General features: G+C 51.3%; 6 protein-coding genes and 1 non-coding gene across 7 annotated transcripts; 5 read left to right on the plus strand and 2 right to left on the minus strand.

Annotated features, from left to right (window-relative positions):
* Window positions 1–716: 716 nt before the first annotated feature.
* ASPZODRAFT_73491 (hypothetical protein) lies at window positions 717–5,024 on the plus strand (the record flags this gene model as incomplete). The annotated part of the gene is made up of 2 exons (XM_022729894.1): window positions 717–1,965; window positions 2,167–5,024. The coding sequence occupies 2 exons, from the start codon at window positions 717–719 to the stop codon at window positions 5,022–5,024; spliced, it is 4,107 nt and encodes a 1,368-aa protein (XP_022578354.1).
* Window positions 5,025–5,879: 855 nt separating this feature from the next.
* On the minus strand, window positions 5,880–8,597 carry ASPZODRAFT_73720 (hypothetical protein; the record flags this gene model as incomplete). The annotated part of the gene is made up of 5 exons (XM_022729909.1): window positions 5,880–6,235; window positions 6,307–6,625; window positions 6,685–6,947; window positions 7,009–8,371; window positions 8,445–8,597. The coding sequence occupies 5 exons, from the start codon at window positions 8,595–8,597 to the stop codon at window positions 5,880–5,882; spliced, it is 2,454 nt and encodes an 817-aa protein (XP_022578355.1).
* Window positions 8,598–10,159: 1,562 nt separating this feature from the next.
* On the plus strand, window positions 10,160–10,877 carry ASPZODRAFT_19148 (hypothetical protein; the record flags this gene model as incomplete). Its single annotated transcript, XM_022727343.1, has 3 exons — window positions 10,160–10,252; window positions 10,356–10,658; window positions 10,728–10,877. 3 exons carry the CDS (start codon window positions 10,160–10,162, stop codon window positions 10,875–10,877), a joined length of 546 nt encoding a protein of 181 aa, XP_022578356.1.
* Window positions 10,878–11,266: 389 nt separating this feature from the next.
* ASPZODRAFT_t134 lies at window positions 11,267–11,372 on the plus strand. The gene has a single exon. It is a non-coding gene; the product is annotated as a tRNA-Met (tRNA).
* Window positions 11,373–12,614: 1,242 nt separating this feature from the next.
* Window positions 12,615–14,401, plus strand: ASPZODRAFT_145784 (hypothetical protein; the record flags this gene model as incomplete). The annotated part of the gene is made up of 2 exons (XM_022725108.1): window positions 12,615–13,572; window positions 13,632–14,401. The coding sequence occupies 2 exons, from the start codon at window positions 12,615–12,617 to the stop codon at window positions 14,399–14,401; spliced, it is 1,728 nt and encodes a 575-aa protein (XP_022578357.1).
* A 177-nt stretch (window positions 14,402–14,578) lies between these two features.
* ASPZODRAFT_161412 (hypothetical protein) lies at window positions 14,579–17,388 on the minus strand (the record flags this gene model as incomplete). Its single annotated transcript, XM_022726514.1, has 4 exons — window positions 17,061–17,388; window positions 16,735–16,994; window positions 16,359–16,671; window positions 14,579–16,296 (listed from the first exon to the last, which is right to left on the minus strand). The coding sequence occupies exons 2-4, from the start codon at window positions 16,966–16,968 to the stop codon at window positions 14,579–14,581; spliced, it is 2,265 nt and encodes a 754-aa protein (XP_022578358.1). The 5' UTR covers window positions 16,969–16,994; window positions 17,061–17,388.
* Window positions 17,389–18,399: 1,011 nt separating this feature from the next.
* ASPZODRAFT_135880 (hypothetical protein) lies at window positions 18,400–22,947 on the plus strand. The gene is made up of 12 exons (XM_022723926.1): window positions 18,400–18,704; window positions 18,801–18,973; window positions 19,054–19,198; window positions 19,272–19,349; window positions 19,430–19,560; window positions 19,613–19,664; window positions 19,726–19,940; window positions 19,990–20,058; window positions 20,114–20,206; window positions 20,263–20,472; window positions 20,521–22,017; window positions 22,074–22,947. The coding sequence occupies exons 1-12, from the start codon at window positions 18,661–18,663 to the stop codon at window positions 22,757–22,759; spliced, it is 3,393 nt and encodes a 1,130-aa protein (XP_022578359.1). The 5' UTR covers window positions 18,400–18,660; the 3' UTR covers window positions 22,760–22,947.
* Window positions 22,948–22,977: the final 30 nt, after the last annotated feature.

The following is a 22,977-nucleotide window of genomic DNA, read 5'->3' on the forward strand; positions in this document are numbered from 1 at the left end:
AGAGGAAAGTGGCCCTGTTCGTTCGGTGGGAACGATAGATCCACCAGGCCCAGCCAAAAGGTGTCAAAACAATCCCGGAGCTGTTTTCTCCTCCATCCTCACTCTCAGTCAGCCTACCAGACTTGAACTACCTTCGTTTCCAACCACCAACCCCCCAAAGCACAGAGAGAAGCCGGTCTGCTCTGTCTCGTTCGTTTACCTCCTGCAGGTTGTGTCCCACTCGCTTGCTGCACGGTGTGACCTGTCGTTCCTTTTTCCTTCCTAGATCAGCTCACCAGCCTCTGCAATCGTCTCACTGCAGCCTCCCACGACCTTTTTTTTTCCGCTCGCCCATCCCCGTCCAGACCACGCGCTCTTTTCCTTGCTCTCTCTCTCTGTCTGATATCTTGGTATCTGTTCTATCGGGCTAATCACCAGCCACATCGATCGTTGCCCGTCAATTCTGCCTGTTTCGGTCGTGGTGGGAACGCGTCTCAGCATGCCCCCTCATCGCCAGCCACGTCTGCCCACTGACCCTGCAGCCCGACCTCCGTTTCTACTGAAATATTTTGCTGTTTTTCCCGCCGCCCCCGCCATTGGGTCGTCTGCGAGAGTGTGACTTGTGTTGCACGCCAGCAGCGAGGGTTCCTGTCGGCCGACCGACCGACTGACCGACACCGACTGACTGACTGACCGACCGCACGCACGCACGCTCGCTTGAAGAGGAAGAAGAACAGATGGCGAGCGGCCGACTCAGTCCCATGCGGCCACTGCTCTCTGGTCATGCCCGGACCGACTCACAGGCTTCGGACAAGACCTTGACTCCTTCTTCATATCATGCGACGGACCCCCTCTTGAGCAGCCTGTCGCCGGAAGCAACCATCGCCGCACTGTCATCGACCGACCTTGTCCCGACCACCGAAAAGACTGCCCATGATATCCTGTGGAAGAGCATCTCCAAGGTCTCCGCGGCTGAACGAGCTCTGGGGATACGCGCCGCAATAGCCGCCCAGCAGCTGAACCGGTGGTACAAGGAGGTTCAGGAATGGCAATGGCCGAAGGGGACAGACGCCCATTTAGGGAAAGGGTTTGTCCCTCCTCCTCCTTCTTCTTCTTCTCCTCCTCCCTCCACCACGGTAGATGTGCACAGGGACTATTATGGGAGCCTTCCGGCAGAGGTGGTGGAGCAACACGAAAAACGGGTCGAGGAGATCCGAGACGGCATGGACGGTTTAAATGTGGAGGAGTTGAAGGAGCACGTCCTCAATGCCCACATTCCTGCACGCTCGCGCCCTTCCTCCTCCACCAGCACCATCTCGGTCCCTCCCCCACTCAGCTATGTCCAATTGAGCGACTTTACCGCCATCATTACCGCCACCATTCTCCGCGCCCTGCCTTTCTTATCCCGTTTGAACCGGCTCCTCTCCACCTGGGACGTCCGCCTTCTTGTCCTGCGTCAGATCCCAGGCCTTCTACACGCCCTGAAATTCGCTAGAGCGGCTCTTGATTCCTCATTTGCCTCCATCAGATCACCCAACCCACCGTCAGAAAATGACGACTGCTATTCTCGGGTCACCTTCCACGCTAGGCGGGCCGAAATGGAAGCCATGGTGGTTGCCACCGGCCGTCGCATGGATAGGATCCTAGACTCGCTCGACGGCCGTGAAGACGCCCTACCGGAGGCATGGATCGACGATCTAGAAGCCATTGAGTCCGATTTCAGTACTTGGGTTGTCGAAGCTGAACGCCAGACTGTGGAAAACGAGTGGAAGCGCTTCAAGGCTCCCAAGAAAGAGGAAAACATCCAACAACGGCCGACAACGGATCCGGTCATCAAGCCCGTTGACCAGGAACCTGAATCTGTAGTCAACAATGGAGGCTCGGCTCCGAGCAAATCAATTATTGACCAGAGACAGCCCATTCACTCGTTGATGGAGACTATCGATGAAGAGGAACCGTCTGAAGTCCCTCGGCCGTCTGATACTGGTAGGAACCATGCCAACGATGACATTTCGCATGCCACAAAAACTCCTTCGAAGGAGGAGACTATTCCTTCGATCTGTCGGGAAGACGATGCCTCTACCCAGGTATCTGAGATTCCACATAATGACATGTCTCCGTTACCCACCACGGCTGATATGAAGCCTTTGCTCATGGATGATGTAAAAGAAACCGCGGTGGAGACAGTAGAACCTTTGGCAGACACCACGCTGCCTGCCTCAGGGTACTCTTCAGAAAATGAGCATTCAGACTCAACAGATGTCTCGACAGATGCTGTCAAAGATAACAATGATAGTTGTGTTCTCCTGGAGCAAGAGACCGAGGTTTTATTACCGCCGTGTGAATCACAAGCAAATCCAGCATCCATCACTACAAGTCTCGAACCTGAAACTGAACCTGAAACTGAACCTGTGGAGCGGCTCGACGTCCCGACCTTCAATCCGGAGACCGTCAATCCGGAGGCCTGCCAAGCGGAGACACCCATCAGCGGCGATCACACGGAAGCAAAATCTCCGATATCAATTCAAATCGACCACCCTCTGGTTGAGGATGATACATCTCCCCAGGATCCGGTCGAAACATCCGAGTCTCTGTCTTCGAAGAATAATGGCGAAGCAAGCAGCTCCAGTGACGAGTCCGAAGCTCAGATAGTACTCGACAGTAAACTGGAATCTACTACTCGCTCTTTGGCCAGACCTGCGAGTCCTTCAAAGATCGAGTCGAATCTTATCGAAGTAACTGTCGAAACATCCCCGACTCTGCCTTCTCCAACAGTAGAGCATCCAGTCATCCAAGACGAGGTTCTTTTACCTCCACCTCCCTCTTCCAGTCACCAGCTACAATCTACCACTGATTTGGTTGAGCAAAAAAGTACGGACTGCGTCATTGAGACCACAACTCCAGCTAGATCGATCACCAAAGCGACACCCGAATCAACACCCACAAATAGTGTCATCATCCATACGGAACATCGGCCTTCCAGTGCAGCCTCGGAAAAGCTTACCAACTTTTCATCAACATCAACATCTCCACCTCCCTCTTCACCGGAGCAGGTACAGCAGCAGCAGCAACAATCGAATGTCTCTGTTTCATTCATTCCTAGTGTAGAAACAACGAGCAAGGAGCCGGAGCCTCCCTCCCACGCCGAAGATGAGGTCAAATCTGTTCCAAGGCAACCTCTGGAGAGTCCAATCAAGCTGTCACGAGGCCGGCTCGGACACTTAGATCTCAAAAAGGGACCCAGGAAGACCCATCATCGCCGACATGTCTCGGATGGCTCTGCAGATTCGCTTAGTTCCGATTACCCATCACTCATCTCCAGTCCTGAAGTTCGCGAAACGGGGACCGCCTCCTCCAACGCGACTCCGTTGCTTCTGGAAACGCCACCCCACTTCCAAATGGATTGCATCACTCCACCGAATGCAGACCATACACTGCGGGAAGACCGTTTACTTCACCTGAACAGTCATCAGAAAACGTCACCCCGTTCATCCTTTAAACACAGCCGCACCGTCAGTCTGCCACTTCAACGATTCATCAACGAGAGAGTGGACTTCCCTTTTGCAGATGAACATGCGTTTGACTCGGGCCACCCGAACCCTCCAACAAGGGAATCAGCTACGTCGGCTGAAATAGGTGTATCCCATTCTGAGCAGCACGTTATTGGCTCTCCCGCAACTATCAAACAACCTAGCCCCGAGAATAACGTCTCCCTGCATTCTCCAGATCAGCAACAAAGTGGCCCCGATCAGCCCGCCGAAGAAAATAGCGTTGTTGAAAACACCGGCACAGATATTCATAGTTCTGCCGACGTCCCTTCCTGTACCGGGTCACCGAGACTTCTCTTGGAACCCCCAACAGTAAGAAAACGGATGATGACTCGCCGCAGTATGGAAGGATTGGGGTTGTGGAAAGAAGAGACACGTGGTGCTCGACCTGATTCCGGAGCATCCACGCCCGAGTTCAAACTATCTGCGCCACCGAGGATGGCTAAGAAGCCTAGAGATCAGCTCGATGAGAAGATCAGTTCGATTCTCAATACGATCCCTGCAAACATTGAACTGGTGGACCCGTCAGTTCATGACCTCGATGGGTCCTCCATGGTCTCCTCTCTGCCAACAACGAGGCGGGAGAGATTCCGCTCGGCGTCTATACAAGGAACACCGACACGCAGTAATACACCAACTCCTTCGATTACCCTCATGCCCGCAGTTTCGCGCCGGAGACACTCTCACGCGTTCGCTACCGAAGATAGTTCAGTGAAGCTTTATCATCTCCATCGCAGCGGCAAATCTGTGCCGCAGAAGCTCTTCATCCGCACCGTTGGTGTAAATGGCGAGAGGGTCATGGTTCGTGTTGGGGGCGGTTGGGCCGACTTGGGCGAGTATCTAAGGGAATATGCCATTCACCACGGCCGGCAGAAAGCGACCGAGGCGCCTCAAGTCGAAGTACAAGGTCTGACGCCTCAGGATTCCCCGGTCTACTCGTCTCCCGGGACAGCACTCACTCCGACGACGGCGGCAAGGCGCTCGCCTCCCTCTCGGCCCTTGTCTGTAATGAGTTACCGACCCGCTTCTTCGCTTGCAGTTCACAGGTCTCGCCGAGCTTCGAATGTCTCCGATATGTCGGATTTCAGAGACATCAATCATGACCACCACGCGTCGAACGGCTCCATTTCTCCTATGTCCAGCGCTGTGTTCCCAGCCTCCCGACGCCGGCTTTCGGTGTCATCGAACCAATCCATGACCTCGTTCATGAGTGAGAGCCATGCTGGACCCTCTGTTCCCCTTGGATTAGCAGGGCCCCTTCCTCGCTCGCGAAACGTTTCCATGACGCCCGAGAGTGAGGCGTGGGTGGAAGATGTGCTCGGACAAGCGCGAAAGAATGCCTCCCTCAAACCGAATCGATATGCCAGTCTCACCGTGTCCGACCGTGACCTTAACGGGCCCAAGACCATCTCCAAGGCCCGAAGTGTCAGTGACATGGGCACCGTTGGCTTGAGTAAACGAGTCGCCTTGCGCGGACTCGCTAACCGGAAGCTTTAGCTGCTCATACCCGACCTCTATCTTCTATTCTTCTACCCATTCATTCATCTATTCTAACCTCTTTGGCTTGTCTATTGGCGCTGGCGTTGTTTTCAGCCATTGTCATCATCATCATCATCATCATCATCATCATCATCACCGGGTTGTTTATCTCATACCCTAGCATCTCAAAGCAACAACTATTTGGAACTTTTTTAAGTGACATCATTTTTTATCTTCTGGCGGATTTTTCTGGGGGAATACTTGTTACATTTTTTTTTACATTTTTGATCTTGTTGAATATTTGATCCACAGCACACATCATCATCTCATACGGAGCATTATTAGCGGGCCTGTTGACATTGGTTTGATTGATTCTTGTTTCGTGTTTTCTTAATTTGCACCTGCAGATACCCTTTGCTCGAGCCCTATATGGGATGGACTTTGTATTTAGCTCTCTTCAACTGGATAATTCTGAGTACCCAGGTTGTTTACCTATCTAGTATTCCAGGTATTTAAGTGCTCAAAGAGTAATACCGCAAGATCAAAGCTAGCACTTGGACTCTGTCCACGACGTTTTCACTAGCAATATCACTGCTTCCAGAAAGGGGACTTTCCATACTCGAAGCATTCCAATATGATTCAGACGTCCCCATGCTGTTTACGACGCCACACTAGATAAGAACATTTCAAGACCATAAAAGCTTCTGATTACTCGACTATATTGTCTTAAAAGGGGATACTGTACCAGGATGAAACCAAACCAACCCATAGTCATAGTAAGGAGAACTGTGCCTTAAAAGGGAAAAAAGAACCCAATTGCTCGTCGTCGTCGCTCATAACTTCTCATTTCAAAGATGGCAAATTGCTACCATGCTACCTCCGCTTCGAACTCTTCCAAAACACGTCTTTGCTCAGCAGCTCCCTCAACTCGGGAGAAATCACTTTTGGGCTCTCGCTCGACCCGATCTCACTACCAACACCGCCATCGACGCCGCTGCTGGATCCGGCCGCAGGGGTCGTCTGTTGTTGAGGGGATTTGCCTTTACTGCTCGCCCCATCCGGTGCAGGTGTAGAGGGTTGGCCCTGGGATTGTTTGCGCCGGTGGGCGGGGGGCTGAGGGAAATTCTTCTTCTTGTCGACGGCTTGGACGGTGCGTTCGAAGCGGCGGAAGAGCGATTCCGCGCGTGTGAGAAGAGGGATCAACTCCATGGTATTGGAGAGTTCATTTACTAAAAATTTGTTAAAGGATTTTTTAAGGGGGAAAAAAAAAGAAACAACTGGTAAGTATGGGTCAACTCACTATATTTGAGGACTTCGTCAAAGTGCTTTAGATGGTTCATGATGACGTCCCGGTGCTTCTCGAGGATGGCGAGGGCGACGAAGAGGTGGAAGCTACTGGATAGATAGTCTGTCCACAAAGTCTCCCAGAGACGAAGGATATCGACCCATTCAAATTCCCGCTTGTACCAGACGAGGAGCATGCGGAAGAAGAAGAAGAAGTTGGTACTATCGGCAGATTGGAGGTGCACGTAGAGCTGGGGGTCCATGAGCTGAACAAGATGGTCGAGTGTCAAGAGCTGGCCTCGCATGCCGGACTGGTCGCGAAGGAAGTTTCGTTCCTATTATCAAGCATTAGAAAGTATGTTCTTCGGGTGGCCATAATAATAGTTTTGTCTACCATTCGGTCCATGAAGCCCACAAAGGCCCAGAAGGCAACCGCGTCGTCCTGCATGACTGCGTATATAGGGGCTAGGAGATCGCTCATGCCTTGAACGTAGCCCAGATCGGGGTTGTATTCGTTGTATGTCAAAAGCATGTCTTTCATTTGTTCTAGATGAACGTTCGTGCCCGTGTCTGCAAACGGAGAATCCGGGTCTGGATGGGGGATATCCTCTCCAGCGAAGAGTGGGATGGTGCGGTCTGTCCGGTGGACATCCTTTTCTGGAAAAGGAAAAAGAAAGACTTAGCGGATACTATGAGAAAGATGGAACTAACAGCTTACCGATTCGATTTTTTTGCTCTTTCCACCACTCGTACTCATCTGCGGTCGATGTTCCTTCAATCATTCTCTCCCACCATGCGGCTTTTAGACGGATATACTCGTCGCGTTTGGAGTTCATGAGCGCCTGGCGCTCGTCACGACTGGAATCCCACGGGTATACACCCAGGAGGAACAGCCAGGCTTGTTTTCTCACGCCATCATTAGGGTCCAAACCACCATGGAAGATTCTCTCTTTCACTTCTTCCACGGTCAGTTGCAGTCGACCCGTAGACGGGTCAAAAAACCCCTCCCACTCCTTCAATTCCAGGGTGTTTCGTCGGTCCTGGATCTGCATCGCGCTAGTCTCGAGTCCGAGGATCTCAAAGTCTCCCACGGCGCTGTTTTCCGTGTCCATGACGTCGCGAGCGGTCCAGATCCGCTGTTGGCGGTCTCGCTCGCCTTGTTCGGAGATACTCATCGCCCATCGAGCCAGATAGAGTCTCGCGCTGTCGAATTCATCCTGAAGAGTCTGGATCTCCGGGTTTTTCATCAGGCGACGGACCTGCAGCGGAACCCGTGGGTTGTCCGCAATCTCGTTCGCCGTGCGTCTCGTAAATGTAGTGATTTTGCTGAGCTGCTCGAGCACCTTCCAACGCGTTTCTTTGAGTGCTTTCACGAAGGGATCCATGCCTGCGTCCTGCTGTCCGCTCGCGCCAGGCTGTGCGGCATCAGCAGCTTTGTTCGAGTCTTTTCCCTTTGACCCATCGCCCGTCAGTGGCCTTCCAAAGGATAAGCGGTCCTCTTCCGACGGGTCGATGAGGTATATGTTCCTATCGGCTGCGGAGCGCTGGACGTCCACGTACCGCCGTAGCCACCGGAGGACCTCATCGCCGCCCCAGAACATAGTACCATCTTCACCGAACGGGTCAAAATTCTCCTTTGCTCGCCTCTTCTTTTGCAGTATAGTCGATTCGCATTCGCTATCGTGGAAAAACAGGGCCGGGAAGCTATCCCCCGCCCGGGTGTTGATCACCAGGCTGCCGAACCACCATCCCAAACTTGGCGGCCGTACCAGCAAGGAGTAGAGCTCGGATAGGGGGATTGCAAACGCGTATAATCCGATCGGATCTCGCGAGGCAGCCGTCGTGGTCGGTAGCGCGGGCACAAGGTATGTCTGTCGGGGCGGGGAGGCGTTCTCGGACAAGTCGACTTTGACGTAGGTACTGTAGGCATCGCCGAGAGACGACTCAGGCACCCATGCGAGGAGGTAGGAGGATGCATCTTGCTTGTTGGATGATGAGGTTTGATGGACTGGTTTCTGTTGAATCAAAGCGATGAAACCAGGGATGTTGTCTTTGGCAGAGGGTGTCGGGTGGACGTAAACCTGGCAGCAGCGGGGGGTCACTCACGATTCGAGAAAATTCACTAATCGAAACTATTTGAAAAAAAAAGCATACCTTGCTTTTTGAAAATAAAAGCTTCACTCCCCTTCCAGAGCTCGCATGGGCGATAGTATTGTACTCGCCCTCCTCGTCGTCACTGACGTCGTAGTACGAGGCCGCCGGCGAAGGCGGCGAAGGCGGCGGGGTGAATTTCTGAGAGGATGCCATGTTGACAGCAAGTCCAATTCACAGTCGGGCCGTGGTCATGGCGAGAGAGAGAGAGAGAGAGAGAGAGAGAAACAAATATTCCCAAGGGTTGGCTCTGGGTGAGCTCGGGAATCTGGTGATCTTTTTGCGTGCGGAGAAATCGGCGCGGAGGGGGGGAAATAGATACAAGACGTCACTGGAGCCGTCGGAGGCGCAGCAGATTTGACAGACACACCACCCTCGACGTTCTGGAACAGCACCGCAACAAACCGAATCTTCGTTCGGGGATTCCTGAGCCTTTATGCGTGCGTATTCGGTTCTGGTTTCTGCTTACTCGGTCCGACGCGTGTCTTCGTTTGGCTGCATCGCCACTTTGTATCCGTTCACCGCAGGCAACAACATAACGCTCTACGGACTATCTCAGGGCCTGTTTTTTTCTTTCTGATTGAGCTGGCAGGTAACTGTCGACGTCAGTCATCATGAGGTATCAGGGCAAATATTTCTTACTAACATGTCTCTATTTATTGCCTAGGGTCTCCTGTTGAGTGCTCAGCGTCGGGTAGCTTGTTGGGTGATTGTCGCCGTCACCGTCACTGTCTTTAGGTGACCTTTTGGTAAGAGTCAGAGATATCAGAGGATAGCAGTGGCAGGAGGTAAGCCATGGGATGGTCCGGCGATTTTAAGCTGGGTGCCATGAAGTTCTTGAATACGGCCATTTAGTTGGAAGATCTACGAGCAATACTTCTGTATCGAGACAGGGACACAAATATCTTTCTACACCTATTGTCTGCAAACAGTACTATGAACTCGGACCAGCTACTTGACTTCTATGGCGTCGATCAAGCAACGTCAAGAGAGATTACATTATCGGCAGCTGGCGAGACAACCGTCTATGATTTTTCAGGGTTTCAGGCAGACATGCAACAGAAATCAGCGAAAATGGCATGAATATCGTCTTTTCACATGAAAGGTATAGAGAGACAGTCTATTGAAAAGAGATATCAAGGTTCTCATCTCTAACCAATTACCAATGAGTGCGTCCTGAAGAAGCAGAGATGGCTGACGACTGCCCTCCAGCTGACAGCCCAGACGGCACAGTGCATGAGGTGAGGATGATCAGTCATTTATTCTTCCTGCAGAAGACCCTGCCATGCATACCTGAGAGAAAACACCTGTACAAATGGCCCAATGCATCGCTCTCTGCACTGCGACATTTCAATAGTTTCCAGTTTCCAGTATGATAAATCGTGGGTTGCATCCCCCCCCACTCAGACAGCCACAACAGTGGCCTCGGCGTAACCAAATCGCCCGTACTCCGTACAAAAAATATATTGATTCTTCTATACCTCACGTTCGTCGCTATTCCGTACTCAGGCCTTAAATAGTTGGTCGTTGGCTTCATCGGTAAATCTCCGTCCCTCACAATCGGATGGTTTTGGGTCTTTTTAATTTGTTTTGTTGAAAATATATCTCAGACTCGGATTGCTAGCGCTGCGATTATCCACGCACTCGACAATCACCATCAAACCAGGTTGACTCATCACTAGCATTTTCGAAGCGTTCTGTGTTTTGCGTTTGGAGAAATGTCTGAAATTACCAAGGCCACCGTCCAAGCTGCTCTGATCAACGCAGGGTCCAACGTCCTTGCACAGGGAATCGGAGCGTACCAAAATGACGTGAGTCTTGTTCTTTTTCTATCTCTCCTTTGCCTGTGTTTACTCCGTGCTTTGCCCATCGGGCGTTTGAATATTTGGCATGGCTTAACAGCTATCGCTATAGAAACCCTTCGAGCTCGATACCACAGCCGTGATCCAGTTTACTGCATGTGCCATCGTCTCCTCGCCCTTGATCTTCCTGTGGTTGAACGGCCTCGAGGCCCAGTTCCCTGGCACCACCACCACAACCACCAAGACGGAAAAGGGCGAGACGCAGAAAAAGACCCAGTTGAATGTGCCCAACACTGTGGCGAAGGTGGTCCTCGACCAGACTGTCGGCGGCGCGTGGATCACCGCTCTCTTCATCGCGACCATGGGCGCTCTCCGTGGACAGGATTATGGTTTGATTATGGAGCAGATAAAAACTGTACGTCTTTTTTTTTCTACCCGGCTCTTCTGTGTGTTTTTTTTCCCGGTGCATCATTAACTGTTAAAGGACTTCTGGCCTATCATGATCGCTGGCCTGAAGATGTGGCCCTTCGTGTCTATCCTGAACTTCACCGTCGTACCGGCCGACCAGCGGTTACTGGTGAACAGTCTGTTTGGCGTCATCTGGGCGGTTTATCTGAGTCTCATGTCTGGTTGATGGATTTACTGTTCTTCTGAGTGGTCTCGGTTTATTTTACCGCGATAGCCTGGGACTTTATAGGGAACAAATCGCCGGTATACCGAGGAACGAATGTGGCCTCGGTTTTGTTGACACAGCTTAGCTTCTATATATATTCCAGTATCGTGGTGGTTACGGTGGATTCGACTTATGAATATTGAGCTTTTCAACCAAATCGATTGATTATCCGTGCTCCCTAAGGAGTACATTATAAAATGAACTGATACCGTCAAGATTAACCAGTGCATGATTCATCAATAAATGCAAGACTTGAGAATCAAAAGACCAACTGATTCATCCCTGACATAATCCATGCATACCCTATCCTCTGTCTCATGTATCTATAAATTTCGCAGCGGCCATTCACCGTCTCCGTGGTGTAGTGGTTATCACGTAGGTCTCATATCCAGTATGACAGTGGGGGCAAACCCCACCGATATCCTAAGGTCGGGAGTTCGATACTCTCCGGGGACATCTTTTTGCCTCTCGGATACCTGGAGGACTTCGATATTTTTGTGACGGATGGGTTCTTTTGTGTGTGGACACTGCATGTTTCAGTTGCAGATCGTCCCTCGGCATCGTAAAGCGAATCCCGGCTAGTTATCAGGGGAAATCTTGATCCCAACCTTAAAATCAAAAGCATTTCTTGATTCCAGCAGACACCGAGTATAAAATCACATCAAAATATCAGAAATAGTCGAGACAAAAGCCCGTGTCTGGAGTAAGTCAGACCTTGAAGTCAGACGTGCAAGAGCCTAGAGGAGGGAAGTGACCCGTGACCCGTGACTCCTGAGCAGGCTGAGCTGCTCAGTGCTCACATGGTCCAGCAGAGGCAACAACAACAGCCCCCAGCAACCACCTCCTTTTCTTCCTTCGTAAACAATTCAGCAGAGACTGGTTCACATTCTTAAACAGAAAATAGAAGCATTGCTTGATCTGTCAGTCTTATTATATAGATGCAACTGATCTAGGAACATCCTATACACCTCATAGTGAGTTACTCTAGGATGCCTTCTATCATTGAACTGAAGAACTAACCAGTTCAGTCGTGTTTCTCAATGGAGCAGCCAGCTCTAACAACATCCCTCCAATGAAGATGCGAGTATCTCAATAAACACAGAGATATCTGTCATGGTCACTTGACTCTAGAAGGGTCAGTCACTCACCTTGAAGATGCTCTGGTACTGAATGACCCGGGAGTGCCCCGAAAGAACGTTCAAAGGGGAAAAAGGAGGAGAAAGGGAAAAAGGGAATATTCGGACTACGTTGACTAAGGCCATGCGTCTCCTTGTCGCTGTTGTTATGTTCGTCGGAAGCTTCCCCGTGCAATGACGAAGCATACGACACATGCCTCTTATTGATCTCGAGTCTCAGCCACAGAACATGCTCACTAGACTATTGACCACGAGGGCTTTTGCCGGGGTGATAGATGAACATGAAATGTCTTGGCTGTCTCGATTCGTCATCAAAATCATGCCGAACAAAGGAACCCCGGTGACACAAGCCACCCGAAACAGCCATACGTCTTTGTTGAATGAAAGAAAGAGGCGTTCATCGCCCTCTCGTATTTTTCCTACAGATATAGTACTGCTGGTTTAAACAACCCCACCCTTGCTCGACCACGAGTCTCGCAATACTACATTATGGGCACAGCGCTCGCTCGTATCCAACCTCGATGCTACCCGGAAGACCAAAGACTTTTTGGCCTGGCCAAAAATGTTAGATCCTCAGATTTCTCATTTCAAGAAAGGCGTTCGTCGATTTTTGAAGCAAGACCCAGCTCCGAAACAGAGCACATTGTATCTTCCTGAAAATGTCCATGAACTCCCGGCTAGCCCGTTACTGCCATCGCCTCTGGTCCTTACGCCGGCGAAGGACCGCTTTTCTTCCGCAGCACTTCCAACTGGACTGTCTGATGATGTGATCCTGCTTATTTACAACTGCATTGATACGCTTGCTGATCTATTCAGCACAGCAGTCGTCAACGTCCAGTTCTACCGCGTGTTCAAGAGCAATGAGCTGTCGCTCATGAAACATATCCTCTTCAAAATGTCACCTCCTGCGTGGGAGCTGCGGGAGATGAGCCCTCCCTGGAAAAGTGAATGGCAGGTTCTTCTCGACCCCGATTCTCCAGTGCCAGAATATACACCGGCCATATACCTTCGTCGCCATGCTCAAGATATCTACACGCTCGCACAACTTAAATCTCTGGTCCTGGCTCGCTGCTTCTCTTTTCTCCGTCAGGAGACAATCAAAGGGCTCGCAGGAGTAGACATGGTACGTGCTGCCCAAGTTGACGACGCATTCTGGCGCATTTGGACGTTTTGTCGCATATTTGGCAGCGGGAAGAACCGAGAAAACGATATTCTTGGACAGGTCGACTGGCTAGAAGGGGGAAGAATGGCCATGAATGAAGGCGACCCCTTTTCGTCAGCTTCATTCTCTGAGCCCTTTGGCATCAATAATGTTCTGCTCGAACCTCCAAGCGGATTTGCGGGCGGTAATCCGGGTGGACTGTCATTGAGCCAACTGTACGACATGACTGAGATCTGGACATGCCTGGGTGTTCTCCTCCAGCCAATGCATGGAAACTGTGCCGAGGCACGCAAGGCTGGGATTTACGATGGCCACAATTTTACGGCGGGTGATACTGCCAAAGAAGCGATAATGCTGGGTAAGAACCTCTCTCTGCTCTCTATCTGCGATAGACCCAAAGACTGATCAAGGTGTCAGAGGAATGGACATCATATGTCCTCTCCCTTGGGCCATCTGCAGTGCTCTGCCTCGGTGCGGTGTGTCAAACCGACGCAGCCAAACACGCATTCCAGAAAGCCCAGGAAATCGGTCTGATGACCTGGGAACTTCCCGAGACTGGTCACAGTCGCTCTTCGTTCTTCAAAGAGGCGGTCTCCAAAGCCTTCGAATCCCAAGGGCGTAAACCTACGGGTGGTGTTAGCGTACCGGGCATCCCGGCCTTGGGAACCTCGCGACAAGAATCAAGATCGACCGCCGATCGCCGCCAGCGTCAGGCCCGCCTGGCTGCTGGACTGCGAAAGCAACATCTTCGACCACGGGCAGCTGCTGGGCCTTCTTCATTCATGGATGAACGGCCTTTGTCCAGCTTCCACGTGGTTCTAGACCGACTGGAAGGAATCACCAATGAGCACCAACGTAATCAACGAAACCAAAGGCATCAACAGCACCACCAGCAACGGCATCGATTTCTGTCGTCAGATGACCATGCTCTCCAGCCAGCTCCTCTTCGACTCCGCATAAAGCCACCGGTCTTGGATCCAGCCGATAAAGCCGTCAACTTAATTGTTCAACAGTTTGGCTTCGGTGAGCAAGACGCAAGATGGGCCTTGAAGATCACAGATACAGGCGAGCAGATCGATGTCAACGCAGCTGTGTCGTTGCTTCTCCGCGAGCGTAGTCGGCGAGAGAATCATGGGCGTCCTTCGTCCCTGTCGCGAGATGCTAGAGGCTTGAATGCTGCGCGGTAATAATAATGATTGATTGTATTTCTTTCGTGTTCAATTTTTAACGCAGCTTGTGTGATAAACATGAATGAACTTGTTGATACCCGGAGATATGAATGTTTATAAGTTGGTTAATTCATGAGAAGGACAGAATATGATCTACGTGTATAGGTAGTACGTAGGTATAGCCAAGTGTCGTGCCTAGAAAGTAACGCTTGCCGCCAGACCGTCCAACTCCCTCTTCCAGCTACGATGCTGCGCAATCTGCGAGAAGAACAGGCTGACGAAATCGCGCGCCCCCCGGAGAATCTCGAACCCTTGGCCGAAACTCTCTGCCCTCTGCCGACCACCGGCGGTGACGACGCCATACCATTCGACGGGGGCTGTGTCTGTCGGCGCGGCGACCTTGACGTCGACTTCGGAGCCTAGCACATGTTTCAGCAGGTCGGCGGCCTCGCCGGTCCCGCCCAGGGTTTTCAGATGTCCAAACGTCTCGGCGATCCAGTACCGGAACTGACCGTTCTTAATTAGAGTCTGGATGTGAGGACCGCCGGGGATGAAGGTGGCGTCGAACAGGGTCGAGCGGACCCCGTTGTACTGGTGGTCCGGGACGACGCCCTTCTTGGATATGGGAGAAGAGGACGGGGACGCGCCCCCCTCGGCGAAGATCGGGGACCGTTTCGTCCCGACGACCACTGGCAGCGCGCCGGCGGCTTTAATCGCGGCCTTCATCCCGTAGAAGGCCGCTGAGTCGAACCCGTCGCCGATGAGGATGGCGATGCGTCTGCCCTCGATGGTCGGGGTGGTTGGCATGAACTCTTCCTGCGAGAGGCGGGGTGCGCGCCGGCCGTGATTTGGCCGGAGGGCCTTGCTGGGGATGGGCGCGCCGACGATCTCGGCGACTTTCTGCGCGAGGCCCAGGTCGATCTCGACCAGGCGGTGGCCCGCCAGCCGTTCGTAGACGGTTGGGTCGTCGCAGTGGTCGAGCTCAAAGCCAAGCGCCTTGACCATGTGGTTTCTTTCGTGTGCGGACATGGAGTTGAAGAAAAGCTGCGCCTGGCTGTGGTGCTCGCGGAACTTGTCGCTCAGCGAGCGCTTCTTCACGAGCCCGGCGTCCCCGGTAGTCTGCGGGTATGTAGTGAATGGCCCTTCGTCGGGCGTGGCAGGTGGAAGCGCCTCGAAGCGGTTTGGCCAGTAATTCACCGTCCCCTGTGTGATCCGATGGCGCATCGCCCCATCACGGTTGTGGTTCATCATCGGGCAGACGGGACGGTTGATGGGGAGCTCCTCCCAATTGATCCCTAGCCGGCTGATTTGCGTGTCGAAATAGGAAAAGTTCCTCCCCTGCAGTAACGGGTCATCAGAGAAATCAATCCCGGGGACAACATGGCTTGTGCAAAAGGCCACCTGCTCCGTCTGGGGGAAGAACTCGTCGATATTACGATTCAGCTCCAACTGGCCGATAATCCGAAGAGGTACCAGATCTTCCGGCCACACTTTGGTTGCGTCGAGGATGTCGAACTCGAAGTCATCCTGCTTTTCCTCTGGGATGACTTGGATCCCCAAGTCCCATTTCGGGTACACCTTATTGTCGATCGCTTCCATGAGGTCCTTGCGGTGGAAATCCGGATCTTGGCCAGCCAACTTGAGCGCCTCATCCCATACGAGCGAGTGCACGCCCAACTTCGGGATCCAATGGAACTTGACAAAATGCCGTTTCCCGTCCTTGTTCACTAGGACAAACGTGTTGACCCCGAAGCCCTGCATCATACGAAATGAGCGTGGAATGGCACGGTCAGACATCACCCACATCACCATATGGGTGGCTTCCGGGTGCAGGTAGACAAAATCCCAGAAGTTGTTATGGGCTGATTGGCCCTGGGGAACTTCGTTGTGAGGTTCCGGTTTGACGGCGTGGACTATCCATGTTATTTTCCATTTCAGCAAATAGTTCACCCTTGGGGAGATCGATCTATCCTACCGAAATCCGGGAACTTGATTGCCTCCTGAACAAAAAAGACGGGAATGTTGTTCCCGACCAGGTCCCATATTCCTTCATCGGTATAGAACTTGACAGCAAACCCTCTGACATCTCGAACTGTGTCGGCACTGCCTCGACTTCCTTGAACAGTAGAGAAGCGTACAAATACAGGTGTATTCCGCGATGTGTCGGTCAACACGCCTGCGTGAGTTAACTCCTCTATGCTTTCATAGAGCGTGAAGTTGCCAAATGCCCCAGTGCCTCGGGCATGGACGACCCGCTCGGGGATGCGTTCATGGTCGAATCGATGTATCTAACGAGTTAGAAGGAGGCGGCTAGAGAGAAAAGACATAGGCGAAAAAAGATAAGGATCTACCTTTTCCCTTGCAATCTGATCTTCCAGCAATGACGCACCCGTTCGGTTCGGAGCAACCCCTTTCAACCAGTTATCTGGGTTAGAGATGTTCACGCCATGGTCCGCTGTTTGGCATTGTTTCGTCTGCACATTGACCGTGTCACGCTCGAGATCGACGTTTTTCTTGTTCTTGGAGGCGCTGTTCTTCACGACCTCTTGAGCCTTGTGTAACCCGCCTGCGATGATAGTGGCCATGCCGAGAAATTAAAATGAAAAGCAATCTTATTCGTGTAACGATTTCAGCAATAGGTTCTCTTTGCAATAATTGCAAAGCTGGACATTCTTACCTTATATTGTCCGTGACGACGACATCCTCGGACGTTAGCATGACGTTCACCACGGACGTCATATTGACCTTAAATATAACCTCAGATGACGACTGTACCTTGAAGTGTCGGTAGATATAGCAATGATGCATTACTTTAGGCGCTTCTATAGATTCAAGACTGCGATCTATTGATACCACTGGGATTGATGTGGATGGATCGACCAATCTGATAACGACTGAGATATCCCTGCCCGTAAGATACCCAAAATTAAAATTGGCAATGGATAACCAGGTATATTTCCCTTGATTTATCCCGACTGGTCATGACTGACAAGATTTGGAATGGCTCGTGGTCTGCATTCTGGATGATGCTGCTGCTGCTCCTCCTCTTTACTCCTTTTCGTCAAGAAGACAGCATCGTGGAGTAAACAATCAATCTATCAAGCATGGGATAGATGGACCCGGTAGTTCTTAATCCATGGTCTCTTCTTGTTCAATCCGTTTCTCCGAGTTACACCAAATAATTGCAGTTATAGAGGGAGCAACGACTCGCGGCTCGTTGGGTTCGAGTCTGTACAAATCACCACCATGGCAAACGGAACGGCAGAGCCAATTCTCGAATACTGAGGCAAGGTCTTGCCCATTTCCTTATATATCTAGATGATCAGTGATGGTGATTGTCGCTGGTGATAATTGGTTCCTCTCCATCAATCCTTGATGAGTGGCAGTGCTCAGTGCCGCTCTCACAATACAACACGCTACCGATCAATAGTCCCCATAATCGGAGGCAATAGTGATCAAATAGACTCCTCGAGAAGTTTTCCACATAGGAGAGATGACGTTGGAGGAAAGGATGTGCTGATCGTCGACCGCCTGCGTCTGCAGTTCTGTCTTCCCCCGGTAGCATATGACAGGTGCGAAGGCGACAAACGGATCTTCAAATCAATCGGTCTCTTTCTGAGTAGATCACGGAATCTGGTTCCAAAATTCGGTGAGAAACAGATCCTGGGAATGTTGGTAGAACAGGCAAAGAAGTAAGGGGCATTTTGTACTTATCGAAAAAGGGTTCAGAAACGCGCCAGGGATGAAGAGAAAACCCTCAGTGACGATCAACGCTCTCGATCTCGTGTCAGAAGAAGAGAAGAGCGAAAAGAGAACCAGAATTAATCAGAATAGCAATAAGAACATCGACAGCGTGGGGTAGTTGGGCCAATGCGAACTTGTCGATGGGTGTAAACAGTGATCGTCCTCCCATCCCGGGATGAAGCCTGTTTGTTTGTATCTTCTGCCTCCCCTCCTCTCCCCCCTTCCTTTCCTCCAACCCAATCCCCCCTCGAGTCCATTACCGTCCCACTACCAAACGCGAGGGATGAGTCGTAGCCCTTAGGGGACGTTTTATTGCCTCTTGGAACAGGAAAAGACATGCCCTTTGCTTCTTGTTTCTGCGAGATGGCCGTGCTGTACGACCGCAATGACACGCGTTGCAGCAACGCTCTATTCAAAATGAAGCCTTACCCAGTCGTTCTATACTTACTTGTTTTCTCCCCGCCTCTCCCAAGCTGCTTCTGAGCCGTGAAGCATCGCATATTCCCCGACTTTTGCTGCCCCCTCCGCCCAACATGTCGCTGGAGTGCAGCCGTGTTACCAACGCCTCGACGGAGCGGTAAGTTCTCAATGCACGCTGCGGCTTGTACAGGTTGCATTCATCTTTTTATTCTTTCCATTAAATTTGCCCTCTGCTGACTGATACGGGGTTCAGAGGAAGTTTGGATCAAAGGAAGCTCGTGCAACGTATTGAAATCCAGAAGACACTGGAGATTGATACTACGACCATTCGACCGGTTTACAACGGATGCCGAAAGAAGGACCCTAAAGCCTTGATTCTGCGGGGGGCAGATATAATTGCGCCCATTGCAAGGAAGCACCTGAGCAGTATGTTTGTATGAGGCTTTCGAAATGGAGCAGAGGTTGCCCATTTTCATGTCATGGTCTTCCTGTTAACCTGCCTCTAGTATCTGCACAGGAGTCGATATCACCGGCTGTTGCAAACTTCCAAGAGGCTTTGCGCTTGTTCCCCCCGTTTCGTGACGATGACGGCGCTATTCTAGGGGCGGTAGATGTCAAGTGTTCAGACTGCGAGGCAATCTTTTCGTCTTCGTATGTCCCTGTCCAGTTCTCAACAAAACCCGGAGAGCCCGTCAAGTGATGAAATTCTGACCATTGTATGTAGGGATGAACTTGGACGCCATTACCTGACAAGGTTCTGCCCAGGAGCTGCGGTGATCGTATATGTGATGACCCGGGATCGGTATGATAGGACTTCCTTCTCCAGAAGCGGTTTTCTACTCGTTTACGCGTGCTTTCCACCTGATGCTGACATGATAATAGGCTCATCACCAAGGGCTACAGGATCGAGAAAAGGATTATACCTCTGGATGGCCATCCACTCCACTTCTTTTGCGGGAAGTGTGAAAGGCTCTTTGCGGTTGACGATGACCAGAAGGTAACCAGACATAAGAGTATGTCCCCATGAAATATTCCCCGAGCCGGATTATGTTCTTACTTCTCTAGATACACCCTATTGCGTCGACTGCACACACTGCGGAGTAAAGTGCAATATCTCGTCAGTACAACCTACCACAGGGTATTCACCATTCATCATTGTTGTCTGACCATGGCTGTAGATATGAGCCCCCCAGTGGCGACCCACGCGATGATATCAGCTTTCGAGATGTCTCAAAAGACATAGCTGGCAGTATTCACAGCGGGAGTCCCAGCCTTACGCAGAAGGCTTTCGCGAGTTCAAAACCACTGCCACTCATTCCCGGTGAGCAGACTTCAAAAGGGACAGCCGGCAGATCCAGGGCACGGAAACTGCGAGATTCCTGGTCGTTCAGAAGTAAGCTGCTGCTCTCTAGCTTGACTATGATGGGCGCTAATTCGGAAAGAATTCTCCCAGAGCGATGAAGATGAGTTGATTGCCATCAGTTTTGCTAGCTCCTACGACTTGGAACGAGGTAAAAGTTTAGATTTGAGTTGATATTCGAGTACAGGTACTAACATTTTGTATAGTTCATGCTCCTAATGGAGTCTTCCAGCAAATGATTGATTGCCAGCCAAACACTTCACCAACTGCGCAGCCAGCTATTATCACAGGAATGAAGAGTAGGTATCTGGATTCCCTGTAAAGCTTGGGAGACTCAGGTAACCATTGACTATAGCACACAATGAAGTCTCAGGGTTAGATCTTAAAAGATCTACAACAACACTTTGTGAGGAAGAAGTCGATCATCCGACATCGAGCTCTCCAGATTCCGACGGCGATTTGCTCGAGCTCGATGATAACGAAGAACATGCCGCTGCTGAAGACCCTCGATTATCGCGCAGACAGTCATTTTTCCGCTGGGTTTTCGGAGAAAAACTGAGTAAAGGTAAGTCTCTGAGATATTGAGGAAAATCAGTCGTCTCATAGGTTCCAGGTTTATCACGGGCTAGCTCAGCATCCAGTCGCAGTGGCAAGAAATTGATCAAAAGAGCAAATACCGTGCGATTTTCATTTGTGTCCAGGGTCTCTAAATTTGATGACGCGGATGACGAAGAGAAGCACGAAGCTCAGGAAGACATTCGAGCCAAGCAAGACTCGAAAAATATTGAAATCGCAAATATAGGACTCCTCGACTTGCTGCGCTGCTCTCAGAATATATATGTGCACATCCAGAAGCTTTCAGAGGGCGCTGTGGTACACGATGTCTCTGGGCGGCAAAGAGTTTTGTCAATGGAACAAGTAGCCCTTCTCTTTATGCAGGTCAAGGACGAAGTTTCAGCAGCGACTATCTGGTCTCGAACAACGACCACCCGACTTCGTGCGGAGGGTTCCTTGAAACAGGGGAATTCACGAGCGGCAGTTGCCTTGTACCATGATGCTCTCAGGATGCTGGACCACACTCCTGCTCTGGACGTCGACAGGTTGTCACGAGCTGGCATGGTTCACGCTTTGGGTGATGCCTATCGCCATCTCGATATGCCTGCCGAATCGGAAGCGTGTTATCTGGAGGCCTTAGGACTCTACAAGCGGTCCCTGGGCCGAGATCACCCAAAGAACTTCGTTGTACTTCAGGACTTGGCCAGTCTTTGTGAAAAAGATGGATATGCTACGGAGGCTGCCGCATTGTTCGAACGATCGTACGCTGGTAGGCTAAGAAGTTTGGGACAGAATTCACCAGAGACATTGAGTAGCATGCAGGATCTTGCGGCAATCAAAGTCTCTATTGGGGATTTGGAGTCAGCTCTTTTCCTCCTGGAGAAGGCAGTCTCGTCCCTCGACACGGTGTTTGGCATCCAGAACGAGATGACCTTGACCGCCATGGACAAGCTCTCAATCTTGTATCTGAAACTTGGTCTTGAGAAGGAGTCTCGGGCGATATCCGGCAAGATGATACCTCACTGTCGAACCTTCTTCGGGCTGAGTAGCCCCATCACCAGGAACACGGTCGTACGCTATCTTCACAAGTCCGACAACTTTGACTTCTCCGCTGAAGTGAAAGACGTCCTTGACCAGTATCGCCGCTCACGAGACCCGGATGCTTTACGGGTCATCCACCGGCTGGGTAGAGCATATATGGATGCAGGCCTTAACCGCGATGCGAGCTCTCTTTTCGAGACCTTGTTTGAGGAATTCATCGCGGTGAAAGGGATGGATGCACCGGAAACTTTCGATGCCCTCAGTGCTCTCTGTGTGTCTCGTGAACATCTTGATTCGATGGAGAAAGCTATAGAGTCATATAGCCAACTCATCCATTTGGCCCGGCGGACACCAGAGGGCCACCATTCCCGAAAACGGATTGCATATTCGGAGAAGAGGATCGCAGATCTCAATCACCGACGGGAAGTGCTCGCTGCCGAGAAGAAAAGCTGGGGTTTGAATGAACAAAAACCCTGTGTCAACTGCGCAATCACCACTGCCGCCCTTTGTAGCTGTAAGTTTCTGTTTCTGGCAGTTTCCGCAAGGCATGAACTAACAAGTCACATCCAGCGTGTCATATCTTTCGCTTTTGCAGCGAGGCCTGCCAGCAGGCAAGCAGTCCAGAGCATCTGCCATGGTGTATCCCATCGGTCACCCTCCGTGAATCCAAGTCCATCGCCATCAAGCCGCGATGTCCGGCATCCGCCCGCGAGCTGGCCATTTCTAAAATCCGGTTCGCCGACAGCAACAGCATCAAATCCGTGAATGTGACCGCCAGTTACACATATTATCTAGACCCGCGTAATCTGGCGACCTTCCGGATGAAGCTCAACTCGACCGTCAATACGTTGATCCTGTTCTCGACCGAGTCAGACATCCGGTATACGGTTCTGAATGATAACCATAGCCACCCCAACACTGCCTCGGCATCTACCATTAAGCCCACAGATGACACTTGCAGCCTGGAAGGGATAGACTGGCTAACGCCCCAATGCCAGGAGTTCATCTGCCACATCCCCGCTAATGAAGCGACTACGTCGTCCACCGGGTCATATCTAATGGTAACTCCGGGGAAAGAAATGCTAAAGGCTATCATTGAGAAGCGGGTGAGCGTCCGCAGCGCGGCGGGAGAGAAGGAGCGGTTCCAGGCGCTCCAACTGCCGAATGAAGAGCTCATCGAGTACGTCCAGGGCCTGTTGGTCGAGGGGTACATGGGCGAGGCGTTCATGTACGTCCTTGAATGGATGTGGAAATAGATGGAGGGGGTAGTTGGGGGGTGCGATGAATGGGTTTCTCTGGGATCTGGGTCTTTTTCTTCGAGTACTACTTGGTGCATGATAAGTTTTGGTACATAAGACGGAGAGGAATGTTCTGTATGGCAAAACTGCTTTTTTAATGAATGTCGATTATGGATCTAATGATAATTCCTGTACTTCAAACCTGCTGAGTGGATTCGACGTAGATTGAATTTGAA

Source organism: Penicilliopsis zonata (genome assembly GCF_001890105.1).
Source record: "Penicilliopsis zonata CBS 506.65 unplaced genomic scaffold ASPZOscaffold_17, whole genome shotgun sequence".
NCBI classification, from domain to species: domain Eukaryota; kingdom Fungi; phylum Ascomycota; class Eurotiomycetes; order Eurotiales; family Aspergillaceae; genus Penicilliopsis; species Penicilliopsis zonata.